The sequence below is a fragment of the Xyrauchen texanus genome, chromosome 47, assembly GCF_025860055.1.
Source record: "Xyrauchen texanus isolate HMW12.3.18 chromosome 47, RBS_HiC_50CHRs, whole genome shotgun sequence".
In the NCBI taxonomy this organism is placed as follows: domain Eukaryota; kingdom Metazoa; phylum Chordata; class Actinopteri; order Cypriniformes; family Catostomidae; genus Xyrauchen; species Xyrauchen texanus.
Genome location: NC_068322.1, coordinates 132,501 through 147,500, shown reverse-complemented (window position 1 = coordinate 147,500; position 15,000 = coordinate 132,501). Strand labels below are relative to the sequence as shown.

General features: G+C 46.9%; 1 protein-coding gene and 1 pseudogene across 1 annotated transcript in view; one reads left to right on the top strand and one right to left on the bottom strand.

Moving 5' to 3' along the window:
* Positions 1-4,673, top strand: part of prr5b (proline rich 5b (renal)) — a 13,850-nt gene extending 9,177 nt beyond the window's left edge. The window contains exons 6-9 of the mRNA XM_052120325.1: positions 2,414-2,505; positions 2,586-2,726; positions 3,319-3,457; positions 3,681-4,673. Coding sequence (XP_051976285.1) covers positions 2,414-2,505; positions 2,586-2,726; positions 3,319-3,457; positions 3,681-4,141 — 833 coding nt within the window. The 3' untranslated portion in view covers positions 4,142-4,673. The remainder of the gene's footprint in view (positions 1-2,413; positions 2,506-2,585; positions 2,727-3,318; positions 3,458-3,680) is intronic.
* A 3,411-nt stretch (positions 4,674-8,084) lies between these two features.
* Positions 8,085-15,000, bottom strand: part of LOC127638688 (protein PHTF2-like) — a 56,270-nt pseudogene continuing 49,354 nt past the window's right edge.

Below are 15,000 nucleotides of genomic sequence, written 5' to 3'. Positions count from 1 at the left end.
CGCATGCACTCACACGTGCATGCACACTCACTCACACATGCACACTCACACTCACACACACACACATGCACACTCACATGCACACGCACATGCACACTCACACACGCACATGCACACACGCATGCGCACTCACTCACACGCGCACTCACACACGCATGCGCACTCACACACGCATGCACACTCACACTCACACGCACACTCACACACATGCACACTCACACATGCACACTCACATGCACACTCACACGCGCATGCACACTCACACGCGCACGCGCATGCACACTCACACGCACACTCACTCACGCATGCACACTCACTCACGCACTCACACATGCACACTCACTCACACATGCACACTCACTCACGCACACTCACTCACACATGCACACTCACGCATGCTCACACATGCACGCTCTCTTACACATGCACACTCACACACATGCACACTCACACACTCACTCACGCACACTCACTCACACATGCACACTCACACACGCACGCTCACACATGCACGCTCTCTTACACATGCACACTCACTCACGCACACTCACTCACACATGCACACTCACACACGCACGCTCTCACACATGCACACTCACACGCACGCTCTCACACATGCACACGCACGCGCACACTTGCACACACTCACTCACACATGCACGCTCTCACACATGCACACTCACTCGTACACTCACTCGCACATGCACACTCACTCACACATGCACAGTCACACATGCACGCTCACTCGCACTGCACGCTCACTCACACACATGCACGCTCACTCACACACTCGCGCATGCACACTCACTCGCGCATGCACTCACTCGCGCATGCACTCACTCGCGCATGCACTCACTCGCGCATGCACTCACTCGCGCATGCACACTCGCGCATGCACACTCGCGCATGCACTCGCACATGCACTCGCACATGCACTCACTCGCGCACGCACATGCACACTCTCTCACACATGCACACTCTCTCACACATGCGCACTCGCACATGCACACTCGCACATGCACTCTCGCACATGCACTCTCGCACATGCGCACACTCACACATGCACACTCACATGCACTCTCACACATGCACACATGCACTCTCACTCGCGCACACTCACACATGCACACTCTCACACATGCACACACACGCACACTCGCTCACGCACACACTCATGCACAATCGCACACATGCACACACACATGCACTCGCACACATGCACTCACACACAATCGCACACGCACTTATGCACGCACAATCGCACACATGCAATCACACGCATACTCACACACACTCACACTCGCGAACACGCACGCACATTCACGCACACATGCACTCACACTCGCGCACATGCACTCACACGCACACATGCACGCATACTCACACACACTCACACTCGCGAACACGCACGCACATTCACGCACACATGCACTCACTCACGCGCTCACTCACGCACATGCACTCACTCACGCACGCACGCATGCACTCACTCACGCACGCATGCACTCACTCACGCACGCGCCACTCACGCACGCACGCTCACTCACGCACACATGCACTCACTCACTCACGCACGCACGCTCGCACTCACTCACGCACTCATTCACTCACGCACGCACTCGCTCACTCACGCACACATGGACGCACACATGCACTCACGCACGCACACATGCACTCACTCACGCACGCACGCACGCACTCACGCACGCGCTCGCTCGCTCGCTCACGCACGCACTCGCTCGGTCGCTCTCGCTCACGCACGCACGCGCTCGCTCACGCACGCACGCGCTCGCTCACGCACGCACGCGCTCGCTCACGCACGCACGCGCTCGCTCACTCACGCACGCCCTCGCTCACGCACGCACGCACTCGCTCACGCACGCACGCACTCGCTCACTCACGCACGCGCTCGCTCACGCACGCACTCGCTCACGCACGCACGCACTCGCTCACTCACGCACGCACGCACTCGCTCACTCACGCATGCACTCGCTCACTCACGCACGCGCACTCGCTCACGCACGCATGCACTCACTCACTCACGCACGCACGCACACACTGAGCTGTGTTAGTACAGGGAGAGGATTTCTTCAATTCAGTCACACTTTAGATGTCAAAGAAAACAACAAATGAAATACTGCTGGAGCTTTTCTCATATGTGCTCAATGGCTTTTAATCTGCTGGTGTCAAGCGGAGCGTCTCAATGTGCATACTTCCCCACTATATAGTGTAGTATGCCAAAAGCATTATGTGAATTTATTGTGTCTGAATTCTCCGTGTTTATAAAACTGGAACGACATTCTGAATTGTAAAGTGAATTTACTATCCCATAATGTGGAAGGAGACATCATATTTAGAAAAGGGTGTAGAAGTGTGAGTACTTCTTAAAGAGTTGTTCCTGGTGTTTGTGCAGGTCAGAAGCTTCTGGACTCTCTGTCAGAGACTTGGGATTATTTCTTCTGTGATGTTCTGTCCACACTGCAAGCGATCTTCTACCCCGTACAGGTACATCAGACAGTCACATGACCTGAACACACCTGCCCAATCTTTATCATGAAATATCACAAACACGTGTGTGTGTTCAGGGGAAGGAGCCGTCTGTCAGGCAGTTAGCTCTTCTGCACTTCAGGAACATCATTACTCTCAATATAAAACTGGATGAAGCTTTGAGTCGCCCACGCGCTCGTGTGCCGCCGTCAATCATTCAGATGCTGCTCATCCTGCAGGTACAAACACCATCACCTGTGTGAGTGTGTGTGAGAGAGTGTGTGTGTGTGTGTGTGAGAGTGAGTGTGTGATTGAGTGTGTGTGTGAGTGTGTGAGAGTGTGTGTGTGTGTGTGTGAGAGAGTGAGTGTGTGATTGAGGTGTGTGTGTGAGAGTGAGTGTGTGATTGAGTGTGTGTGTGAGAGTGTGAGAGTGAGTGTGTGAGAGAGTGTGTGTGTGAGTGTGATTGAGTGTGTGTTTTTTTTTTTTTTTCTCCCTGTATATTTACTTGTGATTGAACATAGTTTTTGGGGGGTTGTGGGTTTTAAATGTTGATTGGATATTTTTATATATATATGTTTTGCATTTCTTTGTAATTGTATGGTTTTATTTAAAATTTTAATTAAAAAAAACTTATGATTTTTCCTCACACGTCACATTTGTCCTGTTTAACAGAAGTATCTGTACTGGGATCAGTTGTTTTGGATCAGCAGTAATTTATTCTTCAGTAATTGATCAGAACAGTTGGAGTAAACAGCGACACCCTCTGGTCAGCTGACCGTATTACAGGTGAACGGTGATGATGAATGAGACATGACTGATGTGTGTTTCAGGGTGTTCATGAGTGTAAGAGTGTGTCGAGTGATTATCTGAAGCTGGAGTCTCTCATTCAGAAGGTGGTGTCACCGTATTTGGGAACACACGGTCTATTCTCCAGCGACGGGTCCATCACGCAGTGCTCATGTGTTCTCGGTGAGCTCCTGCTGCCATTTCTGTTCTGGCACCAATAAATCAGAATAAAAGCACCAAATCAATGTTACTACTTACTGAATACTGCGCACTGCCTACAATTAACAAATATTAGAATATCGTGTTAAAAAGTAGCCGTTATTCCATGATTTCAGAAAGTATGCTACATTGTCACATGTCAGATTGTCATTGTTGCGATGGCTGATGAATCCTTCTGTCCTCTCAGAGAAACGGCTGCTGCGGCGGTGGCCGCGATCCAGCGACTCGCCAGCCAAGTATCCCGTGGTTCGCTCCAAAAGCTACAACTTCCCCATGCTGACGCCCGTAGACGAATACGATTCTGACGGCAGTGTGGGAATCCGCCGGCATTCCGTATGCCAGATGACTTCCTGTCTGGAAGAGCCCGCTTTCTCAGAGGTGCCGTCCAGCCCACCGACGGACGCAACCTCGCAGGTGAAGAGTTGTGAAGATGCGGCCGCTGCTGCGTGTTCTCCACCCATATTCCCCGAGCTTTCCTGCGATAGTGGCCGGGACGCGTCACCCCCCCACCACAGTCGTCCCTCCAGTCCAGAGATCGTCCTGGATCAGATTCTGGAATCTCTGGACTCGGACCAGGAGGGAATCTTTATCGACTTTTGCCGGCAGCGGTCTAGCACGTCTGAGTTCAGCCGCGAGAGTGTAGCGTAGTTTTAATTCACATCAATGCAGCACTCACACTTCACTCTTCTCTGACCTCTGACCTGTGTTCAGAATAGTGTGCGTCCAGACTCGTGCTCCAGGACACTAGAGGAGGCGGCACTATTAGTGAGGTGATGACTGGACGCCTCTCACTGAATTAAACATGCTGTGAGGGTTGTGCAGGGGTCAGATTACGGCCCATTTCATGTCTGTCTTTCATGGTTTTAATCTTTTATTGTAATTTAAGACATTCTAATGGATCAAAGTATGAACTCAAATATAAACTTTACATTGATTGAATTAATAAGAAATAATCTCACATGCAGTCAGTATAAATAATGCCTAAATGAGTGTTTTACATTTTTAAACTTTTCACAATCATGGATAATGTTTAGACTAATCAAACTTCCTATAGTTTACTAATCAGATCTCTGTTCATTTGCATACATTAAATGTGCAGTTCAACACGTTTGTCAGTTTTTACTTCTGCATTTGAACTTGATAAATCATGAGATGGTTTAAAATGTTTATTTTGTTATTAGATTGTGGAACTGACACGAGGGGAATCGACCAACCGCACAGTGCCAATCCCTAAATCTAACAACATATTACAGCATGGAAGAAATTAAGAGACACAACACAAACATGCACAACATGTAACATTTCATATTTAAAAATGACTTTAGCTAGTGTCAAGGGAAAATATTGTAAATTATTTTACATTATTTTCCCTTGACACTAGCTAAACATGTATTTACATACATGGTAATATTAATGTATTTATTTTAACAAAATAGGAGAAAGAACACAAACGTGCGGCGGAAGTCACGAGAATACGTTTAGTAATTGATTTAATGATCATTATATTAGAGCTTCTATATATTGCCATAACGTTACAGATGATGTCCTCATAATATTTAATAATGGTGAAACTATGAAACACGTCTACGTTAGACCTACAATACATAATGTTTAATGGTCAAACTGTGCCATCTGCTGGTGAAAGTCAGGAAGTACATCTATAGACAAAAACATATGTACACAGTGTAAGTCAGAAGTTCCCCTTCTGTCACTCATTCAGCGTTGTGTCGATGAAGTGACACTAGGGGTCGCTCTTGCACTGAATCGTTTAGCACTGGGGCGATCTGGGGGCTTCAATGGGGGCTTCTCCATCGGGAAACCCCCCACAGACCTCCATCTCCCAGTACGCTCGCCCACCCTGCCCGAGTTCTGAGAGGTGCGAGGAGGTTAAACCCCCCTGGCTGTGCCTCGTTCCCTCGTGGGACCTCTCCGTGGTCCTTCATGGCCTATGGGGAGCTCCATTTGAGCCCCTATAGTCAGCTGAGTTAAAGGCGCTCTCTTTGAAGACTGCCCTCCTGACCGTGCTCCCCTCCATCAAGAGGGCAGCTGACCTGCATGCGTTCTCTGTCAGCAACTGTGCTTGCAGTTCGGTCCGTAGTACTCTCATCATCTTGAGACCCTGACCGGACTGTGCCCAAGGTTCCCACGACTCTGTTCAGGGATCAGGTGGCGAACCTGCCAGTTTCATCCCGTGTATTATCAGGTGACACAAACAGGTAAGTTCGGGACAGCTGGCTGGGTGTACTGCTTGCGCATAGTGCCTATCCCCTCCCTTGAGGTGAAGACGTGCACTCCTTTCCCAGTGATGTTTGCAAAAAAATGTGAGCCCTGGACGTTCTTCCTCCTCTACCCAGTGGCTGGAGAGTATTTGGAGAAGCTCACCACCAGCCCAGTACATGTGTCACCGAGGCCCTGTACTGAGGTCCACATGCACTGGTTATCCCAGTGGTTCTTTTTTTAGTAAAAAAAAAAAAAACTGCAACAGAAGTTTCTTATTGTATTTAAACTACATGTAAAAGCCTCAAGTTGAGTAATATTGTGTTTGGAAAAAAATGCAAAAACACATGGATTGTTTGAAAGGTATTTCAAATGTATTTAGAAATTCAAACAAATTCAGGCTCACACAAATTTTTTTTTAAGATGAACCAATCACGTGAACAATAACGTAACTAACCTAAATGGCCAATGAAAAAGCAGCGGTCGTTCACAGACTCAATTAGGCGATATATACTAGGCTTCAAATTTGAATAGCCTACAAACGGTCATTTCTACCACTCTGACAGCTGCGGCATTTGTTTTTAGGCGCTGCTATGGAGATCATTTGCCGGTAACTAGCCGAGTGGGTTATTAGCAACATTTAAATATGAATTCATTAATTTGCACAGACATAATTTTATTTTACATTCAAATGAACATTGTATGAGTTGTCAGAGGCTTAAACGCTGTGATGAATAACAGTGAGTAACGTAGGGTGACCACCTGGCTATTGCTCTGTTGCAGGTCAGCAGACCTGATTTTATGGACACGAGGGAGAGAACTTAAGTTAATATTAATATACTAGGTGAATAACTGCAAAAGACATCTTATATAAAATCAATATTTATATTATTATGACTTTATTATTCCCATCGGCCAATTACACATTGCAGAGTAGAGATGCGCGGATCAGCTCTAACGCCACCCGAATCAGCTGTTAAAAACAAACTCACCATCACCAATGATTTTCTCCGATTAGATATCCGCACCGATCATCACATTACAATTACAATTCTCAGGGCCAGATGTACTAACGCTTTTGCGCTCACTTCAGGCGTATTTGTTTCGCAAAGTGCGATAAAACCATGGCGAGGTATGTACTGAACGGACGCACCGAGATGAAAGCGTAGATTGCCTGTCGCAATTGAAAATGGCAAAATGCACTTTTCGTGTCATGCATATGCATTCATTGGATGGACAAGGGGAAAGTGGGAGTGTCACATAAATAGATGGGAGGGGAAGCGTAAACTGCGCCTAATTATGTACAGAAAAAGCTGGTGAAAGCGCGCCTCTATTTTGCGCTGAAAATTCTCCGCCTCTTAAAAGCATGTGTAACTTAGGAAGCGGCTCTCCTGGCATATCCTCCTGGTGAAGCGGCAGCAGTAATCCGAGCAAGACGAAGACATAGGCTAAGGAGAAGAGCTGAAAAGATTTTTGCGCAGGCCGCCTGTTGAGTACCTCTGAGTAACGCCCCCCATTTGTGCTTGAGCGCCCCCCTCTCTGCTGCCTCGTTCACACCGCCCCCCAACACTGTCCAAACGCCCCCTAGGGGGCGGTACCGCCCCCGTTGAGAAATGCTAGGTTATCCCATTGATAACCCTGAGTGATGTATACCTGAGTGTCTCCCTTTCCAGAGGCTCCTCTGGTCACCGTGTCTCGTAGTAACTCCTCCCCCCTTGGGTAGGATCTACCGCTGGACCCTTCAACATGTCATGCTTCTGACTTGAGAGGTACTCTGTAAGACAATGTGTTGAATTTATACTTTTAATCCATAATGTTCCTTCCTCATGATGTCATCATCTATTTAGTGAAGTGCACCAGTCCCTCCTGCAGCACCCCCACAACATGATGCTGCACCCCCATGCTTCACGGTTGGGATGCTGTTCTTCACCCTTTTCCCTCCAAACATAACGATGGTCATTACGGCCAAACAGTTCAATATGTGTTTCATCAGACCAGAGGACATTTCTCCAGAAGTCAGATCTTTGTCCCCATGTGCACTTGCAAACTGTATTCTGGCTTGTTTATGGTGGTTTTGGAGCAGCGGCTTCTTCCTTGCTGAGCACCTTTCAGGTGATGTCCATATAGGACTGGTTTTGCTGTGGATCTAGATACTCGTCCACCTGTTTCCTCCAGCATCTTCACAAGGTCCTTTGCTGTTGTTCTGGGATTGATTTGCACTTTTCACACAAACTACGTTCATCTCTAGGAGACAGAATGCGTCTCCTTCCTGAGCGGTGTATAGATTTTATGTGTATATTTGTAGAGGCTACTATAAAACATTCAGCATTATTAAATTACAGCATGTGTGAACAAACCAAATATTTACTCTGGTGTATATTGACTCAAACAGTATTTATGGGTTGTCATGAGATTTATTCTCTACAGTAATATGGAGTTCTGACAGGTCGAGGGTCGTCTGTGGAAATTACAGCATTTTCAATCTCATCAGAAACTAAAACAGAACAAAACAATTTCAGCAACAAACCGAATATTCAGTCTGGAAATTAAATTGAGTTTTTCAAGATTACTCTTTTTCCTCAAAGTGCTTTTTTTTGTAACATTGTCCTTCCATAAATACAGGAATGAGAGCGTCTACTTGAATTAAACAGCAACAAAATCACACACAAAATACAAAGTAACTGTTGATCCCTTTGAGAAGTGTAACAAGTCTTCGAAATACATTCATTTGCAGGAAAGTATAAAAACACTTTGGTCGTATTGTTGACTGTCCACATGTTGAAACATGAAACATTTCCTGCTTTAAAGTGCACATGTGATGTGTTCCTACTGCTGCGGGACATTTCTGAGAACACACACAGACACACACACAGACACACACACTCACAGACAGACACACACACACAGACACACACACACACACACACACACACACATACACTTAGACTCATGGAGTGTGTGTCAGTTACAGGAACTCACTGACAGTTATTGCTGAAACTCTTTAGACCGTCTTTCAAGCAAACACACAAAGATACACTCATACACAGACACAGATACACATACACACACACTCACAGACAGACACACACACACACACACACACACACACACACACACACACACACACACACACAGCAGTATTGTAGGTTTAGACTATTCCAGCTGTGTCTCTCACCCAAACTTTTGGTTTCATTGAAGTACGCGGTCAGATGATCTTAAATATCTGCTGTGACAGTAAACTATAGATTAAAACACACGTGACTGAATGTTGCCCGTCACAGCGCTCGAGTCTCATCTCAAAAATCCTAAAAACAAATACTTGAGAATAAAAACACTGAAAGGGTCAAATAAATAAGTGAATTGCACAAGTGAAACATCCTGAGCACAGGGTCAGAGGTCAAACATCTCCAGCCGGACTTCATGATTTGATCTTCCACAGCTGTGAACAAAACAATCATAAAGACTCAGAAATCATCTCTATAACGGCACTATATACATCATCTCTATAACGGCACTATTTACATCATCTCTATAACGGCACTATATACATCATCTCTATAACGGCACTATATACATCATCTCTATAACGGCACTATATACATCATCTCTATAACGGCACTATTTACATCATCTCTATAACGGCACTATATACATCATCTCTATAACGGCACTATATACATCATCTCTATAACGGCACTATTTACATCATCTCTATAACGGCACTATATACATCATCTCTATAACGGCACTATTTACATCATCTCTATAACGGCACTATATACATCATCTCTATAACGGCACTATTTACATCATCTCTATAACGGCACTATATACATCATCTCTATAACGGCACTATATACATCATCTCTATAACGGCACTATTTACATCATCTCTATAACGGCACTATATACATCATCTCTATAACGGCACTATTTACATCATCTCTATAACGGCACTATATACATCATCTCTATAACGGCACTACGGCACTATATACATCATCTCTATAACGGCACTATATACATCATCTCTATAACGGCACTATATACATCATCTCTATAACGTCTTCATGCGGCGTCCCACTTTACCCTGATTCACCTTTAGTGTGTTTAGGGATTGTGAACAGAATATCTCTGACCTTGAGGTTGAAGCCCAACAGGTCACTGATGACCCCTGACACGGCCGAGAGAATCACCACCTGAGTGATGTTGTACAGCAGCGGATTCATCGTCAAACCGTACAAACAAAACGGAGCGTCCAACTCCTGAAACAAACACATAGACCATATTCAGCAACAGAGAATACTTTATTTACTGAGATTAGTCTGAGGTCACGACCCCTGATGCAGATCACTGCAGTGTGAGTGTGTGTGTGAGTGTGTGAGAGAGACTGTGTGTGTGTTAGTGTGTATATGTGAGAGACTGTGTGTGTGTTAGTGTGTATATGTGAGTGTGTGTGTGTGTGAGTGTGTGAGAGAGACTGTGTGTGTGTTAGTGTGTATATGTGAGAGACTGTGTGTGTGTTAGTGTGTATATGTGAGTGTGTGTGTGAGACTGTGTGTGTGTGAGTGTGTGAGAGAGACTGTGTGTGTGTTAGTGTGTATATGTGAGTGTGTGTGTGTGTGAGAGACTGTGTGTGTGTTAGTGTGTATATGTGAGTGTGTGTGAGAGACTGTGTGTGTGTGAGTGTGTGAGAGAGACTGTGTGTGTGTTAGTGTGTATATGTGAGTGTGTGTGTGTGTGAGAGTCTGTGTGTGTGTGAGTGTGTGTGTGTGTGAGAGACTGTGTGTGTGTGTGTGTGAGTGTGTGAGAGAGACTGTGTGTGTGTGTGTGAGAGACTATGTGTGTTAGTGTGTGTGTGTGTGTGTGTGTGAGAGAGATGTGTGTGTGAGAGACTATGTGTGTTAGTGTGTATATGTGAGTGTGTGTGTGTGTGTGAGAGAGACTGTGCGTGTTAGTGTGTATATGTGAGTGTGTGTGTGTGTGTGTGTGAGAGAGACTGTGTGTGTGTGTGTGTGTGTGTGTGTGTGAGAGAGACTGTGTGTGTGTGTGTGTGTGTGTGTGTGTGTGTGTGTGACTATGTGTGTGTTAGTGTCTATATGTAAGTGTGTGTGTGAGAGACTGTGTGTGTGTGTGAGAGAGAGAGTGTGAGACTGTGTGTGAGAGAGAGAGAGTGTGAGACTGTGTGTGTGTGACAGAGTGAGTGTGAGACTGTGTGTGTGACAGAGAGTGTGTGTGTGTGTGTGTGTGTTAAGAGTGTGTGTGAGAGACTATGTGTGTGTTAGTTTGTGTGTGTGTGTTTGTGTGTGTGTGTGTGTGTGTGTGAGAGAGAGTGTGAGACTGTGTGTGTGACAGAGAGTGTGTGTGTGTGTGTGTGTGTGTGTGTTAAGAGTGTGTGTGAGAGACTATGTGTGTGTGTGTGTGTGTGTGTGTGTGTGTGTGTGTGTGTGTGTGTGTGTTTTGGGCACCTTTAATAATTTAGTGGCCAGTTTGAGAACGTTGTTGACGAGTGTCAGCTCTTCTTTCTTATTTGGTTTCTTCTCCATTTTCAAGTACAAATTAATCTGAAGGAAATATGTGAGATTAATATTTACATTTGTGATCGAAGCAGTTTTGAGGCGACAGTCTTTAAACTTCAATATCAGTTCAGTAAACAGGAAGTGAAGCTCTTTCTAGGCGCTAACAGATGCTAACAACAGATGCAAACAGCAGATGCTAACAGATGCTAACAGCAGGTGTGTGTGCGTGTGAGAGTGTGTGTGTGAGTGTGCATGTGAATGTGTGTGAGTGTGTGCGAGAGTGTGTGCGTGAGTGTGTGTGAGCGTGTGCATGCGAGAGTGTGTGCGTGAGTGTGTGTGAGCGTGTGCGTGCGAGAGTGTGTGCGTGAGTGTGTGTGAGCGTGTGCGTGCGTGAGTGTGTGTGAGCGTGTGCGTGCAAGAGTGTGTGTGAGTGTGAGTGAGAGTGTGTATGTGTGAGTCTGTGTGCGTGCGAGAGAGTGTGTGTGAGTGAGAGTGTGAGTGTGTGTGCATGTGAAAGTGTGAGTGTGTGTGCATGTGAGAGTGTGTGTGCATGTGAGAGTGTGAGTGAGTGCGAGAGAGAGTGTGTGTGAGTGAGAGTGTCAGTGTGTGTGCATGTGAGAGTGTGAGTGAGTGTGTGTGAGTGAGAGTGTGAGTGAGTGTGTGTGCGTGCGAGAGAGTGTGTGTGAGTGAGAGTGTGAGTGAGTGTGCATGTGAGAGTGTGAGTGTGTGTGTGAGAGTGTGAGTGAGTGAGAGTGTGAGTGAGTGAGAGTGTGAGAGTGTGCATGTGAGAGTGTGAGTGAGTGTGCATGTGAGAGTGTGTGAGTGAGTGTGCATGTGAGAGTGTGTGTGTGAGTGAGAGTGTGAGTGTGTGTGCATGTGAAAGTGTGAGTGTGTGTGCATGTGAGAGTGTGAGTGAGTGCGAGAGAGTGTGAGTGAGTGTGTGAGTGAGTGAGAGTGTGAGTGAGTGCGAGAGAGTGTGAGTGAGTGTGTGAGTGAGTGCGAGAGAGTGTGAGTGAGTGAGAGTGTGAGTGAGAGTGTGAGTGAGTGAGAGTGTGTGTGAGAGTGTGAGTGAGAGTGTGAGTGAGTGAGAGTGTGAGTGAGAGTGTGAGTGAGTGAGAGTGTGTGTGAGAGTGTGAGTGAGTGAGAGTGTGAGTGAGAGTGTGAGTGTGAGTGAGTGAGAGTGTGTGTGAGAGTGTGAGTGAGTGAGAGTGTGAGTGAGAGTGTGAGTGAGTGAGAGTGTGAGTGAGAGTGTGAGTGAGTGCGAGAGAGTGTGAGTGAGTGAGAGTGAGTGTGTGAGTGTGTGTGCATGTGAGAGTGTGTGTGAGTGAGAGTGTCAGTGAGAGTGTGAGTGAGTGTGTGTGCGTGCGAGAGAGTGAGAGTGTGAGTGAGAGAGAGTGAGAGTGTGAGTGAGAGAGAGTGTGAGTGAGTGAGAGTGTGTGTGAGAGTGTGAGTGAGTGAGTGTGTGAGTGAGAGTGTGAGTGAGTGAGAGTGTGTGTGAGAGTGTGAGTGAGTGAGAGTGTGAGTGAGAGTGTGAGTGAGTGAGAGTGTGAGTGAGAGTGTGAGTGAGTGAGTGAGAGTGTGAGTGAGTGAGAGTGTGAGTGAGTGAGTGAGAGTGTGAGTGAGTGTGAGAGTGTGCATGTGAGAGTGTGTCAGTGTGTGTGCATGTGAGAGTGTGAGTGTGTGTGTGTGAGTGAGAGTGTGAGTGAGTGTGTGTGAGTGTGTGAGAGGAGAGTGTGAGTGAGAGTGTGAGTGAGTGCGATGTGAGAGTGTGTGAGTGAGTGTGATGTGAGGAGTGTGTGAGTGAGTGTGTGTGAGAGTGTGAGTGTGAGAGTGTGTGTGAGTGAGAGTGTGAGTGAGTGAGAGTGTGAGTGAGAGTGTGAGTGAGTGAGAGTGTGTGTGAGAGTGTGAGTGAGTGAGTGTGTGTGCATGTGAGAGTGTGAGTGTGTGTGAGAGTGTGAGTGAGTGAGTGAGTGTGCATGTGAGAGTGTGTCAGTGTGTGTGCATGTGAGAGTGTGTGTGAGTGAGTGTGTGTGCATGTGAGAGTGTGTGAGTGTGTGTGCGAGTGTGAGTGAGAGTGTGTGAGGAGTGAGAGTGCATGTGAGAGTGTGAGTGAGTGTGTGTGAGTGAGAGTGTGAGTGAGTGTGAGTGAGAGTGTGAGAGAGTGTGAGTGAGTGAGAGTGTGAGTGAGTGTGAGTGAGAGTGTGAGTGAGTGAGTGAGTGTGTGGAGTGAGAGTGTGAGTGTGAGTGAGAGTGTGAGTGAGTGAGAGTGTGTGAGTGTGTGAGTGAGTGAGAGTGTGAGTGAGAGTGAGGAGTGTGTGTGAGAGTGTGAGTGAGTGTGTGGTGAGTGAGAGTGTGAGTGAGAGTGAGAGTGTGAGTGAGTGTGAGAGAGTGTGAGTGAGTGAGAGTGTGTGAGTGTGAGTGAGAGTGTGAGTGCATGTGAGAGTGTGTGTGAGTGAGAGTGTGAGTGTGTGTGCATGTGAGAGAGTGTGAGTGGAGTGAGAGTGTGAGAGTGAGTGTGTGAGTGAGAGTGTGAGTGTGTGTGCATGTGAGAGTGTGAGTGTGTGTGTGAGTGAGAGTGTGAGGAGTGTGTGTGAGTGAGAGTGTGTGTGTGAGTGTGAGTGAGTGTGCATGTGAGAGTGTGAGTGTGTGTGCATGTGAGAGTGTGAGGAGTGAGTGTGCATGTGAGAGTGTGAGTGTGAGTGTGTGCATGTGAGAGTGTGAGTGTGAGTGTGTGTGCATGTGAGAGTGTGTGTGAGAGTGTGTGATGTGAGTGTGAGTGTGTGCATGTGAGAGTGTGTGTGAGTGAGAGTGTGAGTGTGTGTGCATGTGAGAGTGTGAGTGAGTGTGTGTGCATGTGAGAGTGTGTGTGTGAGTGTGTGTGCATGTGAGAGTGTGTGTGTGAGTGTGTGTGCATGTGAGAGTGTGTGTGTGAGTGTGTGTGATGTGAGTGTGAGTGTGTGTGCATGTGAGAGTGTGAGTGTGTGTGCATGTGAGAGTGTGTGTGTGTGTGTGTGAGTGTGTGTGCATGTGAGAGTGTGTGTGTGAGTGTGTGAGTGTGTGTGCATGTGAGAGTGTGTGTGTGAGTGTGTGTGCATGTGAGAGTGTGTGTGAGTGAGAGTGTGAGTGAGTGTGCATGTGAGAGTGTGAGTGAGTGTGTGTGCATGTGAGAGTGTGAGTGAGAGTGTGAGTGTGTGTGCATGTGAGAGTGTGTGTGTGAGTGTGAGTGTGTGTGCATGTGAGAGTGTGTGTGTGAGTGTGTGTGTATGTGAGAGTGTGTGTGAGTGTGAGTGAGTGTGCATGTGAGAGTGTGAGTGAGAGTGTGAGTGTGTGCATGTGAGAGTGTGTGTGTGAGTGAGAGTGTGAGTGTGTGTGCATGTGAGAGTGTGTGTGTGAGTGAGAGTGTGAGTGTGTGTGCATGTGAGAGTGTGTGTGAGTGAGAGTGTGAGTGAGTGTGCATGTGAGTGTGTGTGTGTGTGAGTGAGAGTGTGAGTGAGTGTGCATGTGAGAGTGTGAGTGAGTGTGCATGTGAGAGTGTGTGTGAGTGAGAGTGTGAGTGTGTGTGCATGTGAGAGTGTGAGTGTGTGTGCATGTGAGAGTGTGAGTGAGAGTGTGAGTGAGTGTGCATGTGAGTGTGTGTGTGTGAGTGAGAGTGTGAGTGAGTGTGCATGTGAGTGTGTGTGTGTGAGTGAGAGTGTGAGTGAGAGTGTGAGTGAGAGTGTGAATGTGAGTGTGTGTGTGTGTGAGTGAGAGTGTGAGTGAGTGTGCATGTGA